The sequence below is a fragment of the Mesitornis unicolor genome, unplaced genomic scaffold (genome assembly GCF_000695765.1).
Source record: "Mesitornis unicolor isolate BGI_N332 unplaced genomic scaffold, ASM69576v1 scaffold7986, whole genome shotgun sequence".
Taxonomy (NCBI): Eukaryota; Metazoa; Chordata; class Aves; order Mesitornithiformes; family Mesitornithidae; genus Mesitornis; species Mesitornis unicolor.
The window spans coordinates 36,666-44,589 of record NW_010193005.1 but is presented as its reverse complement, the minus strand read 5'-3'; the positions used below and the strand labels follow the sequence as shown (position 1 = coordinate 44,589).

General features: G+C 53.4%; 1 protein-coding gene across 1 annotated transcript in view; it reads right to left on the bottom strand.

The window, feature by feature from the left end:
* Positions 1–3,664: 3,664 nt before the first annotated feature.
* The window catches only part of MGAT5B (mannosyl (alpha-1,6-)-glycoprotein beta-1,6-N-acetyl-glucosaminyltransferase, isozyme B), a gene marked incomplete at its 5' end in the record, with an annotated part of 38,248 nt that continues 33,988 nt past the window's right edge, over positions 3,665–7,924 (bottom strand). The window contains 3 exons of the mRNA XM_010187316.1: positions 3,665–3,863; positions 4,957–5,231; positions 5,683–5,757. Coding sequence (XP_010185618.1) covers positions 3,665–3,863; positions 4,957–5,231; positions 5,683–5,757 — 549 coding nt within the window. The remainder of the gene's footprint in view (positions 3,864–4,956; positions 5,232–5,682; positions 5,758–7,924) is intronic.

Sequence of the window (7,924 nt, the reverse complement as noted above, 5' to 3'; positions counted from 1 at the left end):
GGATCGGGAGGGAAAAGCCACTTAACGATTTCCTAATAAAGGCCCAGATAAGAGCGGAGCAGTGCCATTACCTCCCTCCAGCTGAGATTTACAGCCCAAATTGCTGCTCCTGGAGCCACTGCTGGCTGAGCATCCCTGTACAGGGCAGGATGCTGGTGCAGAGCGAGGTGCCCAGATGGCAGCAGGGGTGCTGCGAGGGGACACCTGGGCTGGAACCACCCACCTGCCGCCAGACCATGCCACTGCACTGGCGAGGGAAGACTTTGGTGCCATCAGCATTAAAAACAGAGGGGAAAAAAAAACACCAAAAAACTTCAGAAATAAAGTTCTGAGTGGAATTACTAACAAGAGTGAGGGTCAGAAACAAAAATCCCCCCTGGCCCCATTTCTAGGTATGGAAAATGGATTTCCAGAACAATATCCTTCTTTCGACAAGCCTGTCCTGGTTTCACAGTTGCCAAAAGAGGAAAACATGTTAAAAAAAACCCCCACCAACTCAAAAAACAACCTTCCAGGAGGCTCTGCCCACTGTGACGCCACCAGAGATGCCATCAAAAGGTCCACAACTCTTGTCCCAGGGAGACCCCAGGGGCTCCCCACGCACGTGCTGTGTTTGTTAAACAAACTGTCCTGTCCATGAAGCTGACAGCTTCTCATTTGATTTTTAATAATTTGATTTTATTCATAGTTTTGACACCGTTTCCTTCCTCTTTTCCCCCCTCCCAACTGGGGATTTATTCTTGCTAATTAGCTGCGGTAATTAGAATCTCTTTCATATGGCAGGGCCTTGGCTTCCCTTTAAATCTCTTCCATACTCCTACTCAATAAAAAGTGAATTTAATGTCTATATCATCCTCAAATATCCCTTCCAGATGGAAAGGGGGACCAGGGCAAGCGCTGGAGCTCTGCTTCGGCAGGAGCTTGGGAAGGCAGCAGGATGCTCCTGCGATCGTTCAGGCACAGCCAGGGCCAAAAAAAGGCAGAGAAAAAACATTTCCAGGTGACAAAGCCCCTTCTCTTTTAAACTAGTTCCTCTGGGAGCTGCTTCTGGCCCAGCAGCTCTGTCTCTTGCTGCCACCCCTGTGCTGGGGTGCCTGGGACCAGCAGCGCTGCAGGAGCTGATGCACCCCAAGCCGCACACAGGCCTCACACATGCACTCCCCACATAAACAATTCTGTGCCAATTCTGCACCCAAAACTACTGATAATACCCAGAATTGGTGTTAACGAACTGGCCAAGCACCCACCTTGCCCCTATGTGGCATTTTACAGACCAAGGCATCCCCTGCTCCCACAGCCAGCTCCAGGTGGGATGCAGCAGAAGTGCCCACATCCCCGCTACATCCAGCATCTGCGAGCGATGTGCTATCACCCACAGGCCAAGAAGAGATGCAGCACCCCACGCAGCACCCACTGTCCAGGCAGCACCAAGAGCAGGACTGGAAGGGAAAAAGCAGTTTTTGACAGGGCAGCAGCATGCAGGTAATACCAGAGCATCACTCAGCCCCATCACCCAAATTTACAGGTTGGCCCAAGATCCAGCAAGGCTCCAGACAGATCATTATTTCCCATGACAGCGGCAAAGGTGAGCTAGCCACCTTTTATTTCAGCTTGGAGTAAAATGCTCCTGCCAGGGGATAATTGGGACTCTGTGGCGGGAGGAACGGACTGGGCTGCTGAAAGGTGAAGGCTATTTTAAAAGCAACTGAGCAGAACTGGCAGAGAAAGCTGCCTGGGGAGCCGATGTGCAACGAGCGCTGCCTCCGGAGGCATCCCGAGCCTCCTGGTCTTTAAAGCTTGCTTAGATCCCCCATAAAACCAGGTTTTATTTGGTCCTTACAACCCTGGGAAGTGAATCACTGGTGGTTTGTGCTTACAGATCACCTCTGCATCTCCTGGGCCAGCTCCTGCAAGCGGCATAGGAGCCTTTGCCAGGCAATGCTTTGAGACTGAGATGAAAGGTGCCATGGAAAGGCACAAGGTATTGCTGTTCAGCTCTGCAAAGAGAGATTTGCGCTGCTCTTATTTATATGCACGCTGGCTGCAAGACACAGAAATTACTTAATCAATCCTTCCCTCAGCTGGTGTCGCAGGCGGGACAGAGGCTGCCTACGCAATTTTGTGCTGAAGATGACAAATTGCTCTGGGATAACGGCAGTGTCTCCAGTGCCTGCCTCATCTGGTGCAGCTGGTCTCGCTGCGGTAGGCTCATGGTCTCGGCCAATGGGTTGCATGGAGGCCATGAGCACTGTGTGGTGTCACCCTTCCCAGGGCCAGAGCTGGAAAATGGCAAGGGGAGCTGGGTGGGGAGCTGGGGTCTGCCTGATGCTGTTGCACAGCTGAAGAAATGGGATTTTCTCCCAAAACCCATTGTGGGGAGGACAGGCTAGAGGTGCTGGCACCACATGTCACAGCTCTAGCCAGCGGCCGGGGTGTGAGGGACACGCCATACACTCACCGTGCTGTGCCACTGCTCTTCATCAGTCACCTCCAGCCTAGGGGGTACAGACCTGCCAGGGCCTGGGACCCTGTGGTGACACTGCCAGGACATGCTGTCACCCCCCAGCCTCCTTTGTCAGCTGGGCTGGGAGCTTTTCTGTGCAGGGAAGGGCTGGGATGAAGTTTCTAGCCCATAACTTCCCATCTGCGTGTTTTACAGGATGCAGGAGTCTCACCATTGAGTGCTCCAAGCATCAGGAGGGCTGAGCACCAACCTCACAACAACCTATAAAAACAAACCAGGTCACCCCCGCCAGCACTAACCCAGCAAGGGGACATGCCATGAAAACTCTCTTAAAGTAAGACAGATAGCATGAAGTTAAAGAAGTGAAGACAGTACACAGAAAACAATTGCTTGGAGCTCACCTCCTCCCGTGGCTGCAACGTTGGTCCCTGTCCCACCTCCCTCAGTCCCTGGAGGGACATACAGCTCCATGCATGGCCCAGTGGGGCCGAGAGCAGCACAGGGGTTGGGAGGGTCTCACTTTGAGCACCTCCATCATGCTGGAAGCACTGCCCCAGGGACCAGCATCCTTCCCCAGAGCCCTCCCTGGCCCAAATCCATCCCCCATCAGCTCTTCCTGAGCTGCACTGTGGGTGCAGACCCTGCTGTGTCCATCCAACCTGGCTGCTCTCCTTGGGCTTTGTCCTCCCCAGTGCCATGGCAGGCACCTTCAGCCCCCCCACGCCCCCTAGCACAGCTCTGCCCAATAACTCCCACAGAAGGGCTGGGTGTTGCTTCCCCTTTAATTTACCACTGGTCAGGGGGAAGGGATAAAAAAAATAAAATCAATAAATAAAACAATCTAGGATGCTTGAAGAGGATGAAAACCCTGAAACTGCAGTCTGCTGGTGGCTTGTCCCATTGCCAGAGGAGGGGAGGGTGTTCCCAGCCCTCCTCTCCCCACCACCCTGTCCCAGCACCACCAGGTCCAGGTGGGTTCGGATGCGGTTGGACGATGCTCCTCAAGAGAAAATGAAACCACAGGTCAGGACATGATCATTCACAGTTGACTGGCAGAGGAAACAACCTTCAGTGTCTGACACTCCAGCTCGCCCGCTGGCAGGGACCTGTCCCACCTCCCTCGGCTGCTGCAGAAGCTTTGAGAAAAAGCCACTCATTGCATTTTGTGTGTTGGAAACACAGAGAGGGGGACACACCGAGTCACAAGCAGTCCCTGCACAGAGCCACTTGTCCTTGGCGGTAGTCACGGCAGGGGCAGAGGCGCCGGTACTTGGTGTTGTGGCCCGCGCAGCTGAAGAGCAGCGGCTCCTTCTGGAGGTAGCACTCGTGGACATTCTCGGCCACCGCTGGGTAAAGATGGTTCATTTCATACTCAGTGCTGTCACAGGTGATGCTGAGTCTGGGAACAAAGACAAAGGTGGGTGACAAAAGCAATGAGGCTGCCTGGGTGTCACTGAAGGTTTTTAATTGTTGTCCTGATCTTCCTGGGGAAGGTTCGTTCACTAAGCCAGATCTTTGCTGGCTGTACCATGAAACCTAAGCGCTATGTTTGGCACGCCTTAGCTAGATGTGAATCACAGAATGGTTTCAGTTGGAAAAGACCTTTAAGATCATCAAGTCCAACCATCGAACCAGCCCTAAGTCCACCACTAGACCATGTCCCTAAATGCTTGCCACCAGCCCAACACAACACGCAGGAAGGGGTGACTCTTGCAACTCAACCCTGCAGCCCAGAGACAGCTTCAGCCCTATGGATGGCTCAGGAAATCACACACAAAAATCCACTCGAATCTTTTATATCCCCCCGCTGACCATCAGATCTGTCCATTCTCTGAGAACATGTCCCACAGCAGCTAAAGTCCCCTGGAAGGGCACATGCATCCAACAGGTGCCCGGATGTACCCTGCTAACTGGCATTAGCCAACAAAACTGAGATGGGCATCAGCAAATGCCCAGCGCTGATCTCAGCATCCCTCTCCTCCCACCTGTGCCCACTTGCTTGTTTTGAGGTCTGAAGTAGGACACAGAGGGGAGAGAGTGAAATCCAAGCCCCAGTTCTAATTTATCACATAAAAATGTCAGTGGGGCTCACAGCGCCTGCCTGACCAGCGTGACAGCAATGGTAATGCTTGCATTTTAATTGCCCACAGAGCAGCATGGAGCCCAGTGGCAGATTTATACTCTATTAAAACTTCACTGCTGTGTATTCAAAATGCAGTTTTATAGAGAAAGACATAAAAAGAGAGAGAAAGGGAGAGAGCATGGAGGAGGTGGAGAGGACCGGGGTGGGGGAGAGGTGGAAACGTGTCTGGAAAGGCTATCATTGCCTTCTGAAGTGTGAAGCTGGTCAAGGCCAACACCACAAACACACCTCATTAAGATTTTGGGAAGAAGGACATGAAGAAAATGGGTGCTGGGGATGGGGGGAGCAAAGGGAGCATCATCTGGCTAAAGGCCCGCACCATCACCTCGCCAAGGAGGTCACAACTCACTGGAGAAACACCTCCTTCTTGTTGAGGAACCTGAAGAAGGTGGGCTCACAGACCAGCCCGTGCCGCCAGCATGTCTTGGTGCAGGAGTGCTGGGTCTCCGACACCCACACCTGCAGCGAGTCCACTGGGGGCCATGCACGGGGGTCCCGGCTGGCGCTGGGGGACCACACCAGGTGGGTGGCGTTGGGGGACAGGGTGAGCAGGCTCAGAGGGCTTTGCATAGCAGGACTCTTGGTCTTGGGAGGTGACGGAGGAGATGACATAGCGCAGAAATCCTAGTGGGACAGAAGACAAGAGGTCAGTGCCTGGAGGGACAGGGCAAGATGTTGGGCATGGGGAAGGGAGGCTGCTGGTGGGACAGGACACTTGGGCGGCTGAGTTTGCTCCTCAGGTTGAGGTCAGCTGCATGCATGGATGGCATCTCCTGCTGGTGGAGATGAAGGCACCAGCCCCTTCTTCTTCTCCCTGAGCTGCCTTATTCTCTGCAGCAGAAAGGCCTTGACCCAACACCCACAACCTCCCAGTATCTTTGGTTCATGGCAAATCTCCCTCAGCCCCCACCTCCTGGTCCTCTCTGTGGTTAGGCCACAGGCTGCACAGCACTGCAACCTGGGGTCCCCTGCTGAGGAACTGCACTGCGTCAGCGGCTGCTTGCCCAGGGAAACAGGGTTGGAACTGTGGGAGAACAGGGATGGTAGCCCAGGAAGGACAGAGATGGTCACCAACCTGGTGCTGAATATAGGCGTGAATCCGCTCCAGCATCCCCTCACAGGTGTACTCGTAAGGCAGGTAAGGGTCCACCTGTGAAGGGGGAAGAACAGAGCACAGGCAGCAAGGACAGCCTGGTCATCCTCCCCTAGACCTGGTGGCCCAGGACAGCAGTGCCCTGGCAATGGCTCTCTGCACCCGCTGAAGCCCATGGACATGTCTGCCCACCAAAATAAGCAGGGCAGAAAACTAGAAGTGGAAAAACTTCACAAGCCATAAGGTAGTGAAGAAAGAGGGTGAAGGATTAATTTGGGTTCAACCCATATACTGGTGAAAATGAAGTCACCTTGTTTCATTTTAGTCTCACTTATCTTCACTTTTGGTAAGTTATAGCATAAAATCAGTTTCCATGCAATAGGTCACTTCCTACTATAGTATAAACTGTTTCAGCCCAATATAGTATAAACTGTTTTCCCCCCCAAGTGGGGGGAATAATTTGAAAATACAGAGGAAGAGCTAGGACTGGTAAAGATGTCAAGCTAATCCAGAGCAAGAGTATCCCGGTGGTGCCCTAGGTCTGGTCCAACATCCCCTGTTCCCTGCTCCTGCCTGCTCCCACCTCAGCACGGCTCTGCTGGCTTGGAGAGGAAGAGCACGGTCTGGACACAATACAGGAAAAACATCTCTCTTCTCCCCCTGCCACTTCTCGGAGAGTTTGCTGCCCTGTGACAGGGTGGACACCAGCATCTCCCTCAGCCCCAGAGGTTCAGTGCCCTCCACTGCCATCAGCATGGGCTGGGATGGGGCAGGGAGACACCAGCTGCACACCGGGATGGAGCCAACATTGACCCCCATGTTGATGCCAGTGCTATCGCGTCACCTCCACATTGATACCTGCTATTTATACAGAGCCAGCAGTGCTTAAACTGTATTTTTAGCACTGCCCTGGAAGACAGATTTCTCCACACTCTCTGGTTTTTACAAAAAGACGTTGAGCCGCAGGACGTTGATGCGTGGAAGGGGCTGGTCCTGAGACTCTGCTTCCCCTCCATGCATCTCTGCAGAGAATCATGTGAAAGAAGGATTATCAGCAAAAGCACCCCAAAGATAATTCAGCCAGAAAACACCGCTGCTTCTATTTTCTGAGCTCTGCACCTCCAAAATGGATATTTCCTTTTGAAGTACCTGTCAAACCCCAGCTCAAAGGCTCAGTCTGCCGAGAAGATCCCTCTAAGCATCTCCCTGCCATAAATATCCTACCTGAAATCTCAGCAGGGCTGGAAATCACAGCTGCTCCATCTAATTACAGAGATGCATGCTAATCAGGGCTGACATGCTGACAGGCACTGATCCTGCCACTGAATTGCTGATGGGCGCTGAGATAACCGAGGCCGAGTCCTCCACAAAGCAAAACTGCCCGTCCCAGTCGCACAAAGCCTGTGATAGGCAGGGTGCTGGGTGCTGCCTGTCACCCATTTAGTGGAGATAAACCACACCTCACTCAGCATCACCAATGCTCGGTCTCATCTTACCGCTGCTTTCATGGCCATGATGCTGGGGGGCTTTTCCCAGGACCCCATTATGCCAGGTGTGGTGCAGAAATAATTCTGTAAAACAGCCTCTTTCTCCCAGAACACTGCTGTGGTACCCAGTGGGATGCAGCAGAGGCAGAAAACCTTCCTGCACCTGCATGGGTACCTGGAGACGATGCTCCAGGTGTAAACCCACCTGCTTGCAGGCTCCTGGGGCCCTGCTGGGTCCAAAGGCACTGAGGCTGCAGCCAGAGCTCACTACAGCACCCCCCTTCTCTGGCCCTGACACCCCCATATGATCCTCTCCCTCTCAGGGGCTCCCCCAAAGGCTCTCACTCCCCCCCCCCCCCCGATTCTCTCTTCTGCTCTCGTTAGGATTCAGCTTGTGCACCCAGGACTGATAGAAAATGCCAATTTCAGGAAGATAATTGTTTAATTAAAATCTGACAGGCTTGGCCTCCTCTTGACAGATGCATCGTTAATGCTGCTCCCCAAGCTGGGGGCTCAGGATCTCCCCAGAGCCCTGGTGAGGGGGAAGGAGGGGGGCTCTGAGGTGGGGTGCAGCGATGCCCGGGAGGGAGCAGTGGGGTTGGTGAAGATGGACTTTGCCATCCTTACCCCTAGGCATTGGTGAGGAACATGGGGCCAGAGCCCTCCAGTCAGCCAAATGGGGAGTAACTGGTGCCCCACGGAAATACCATTGCAAGAACACTGGTTTTGCAGTCTCC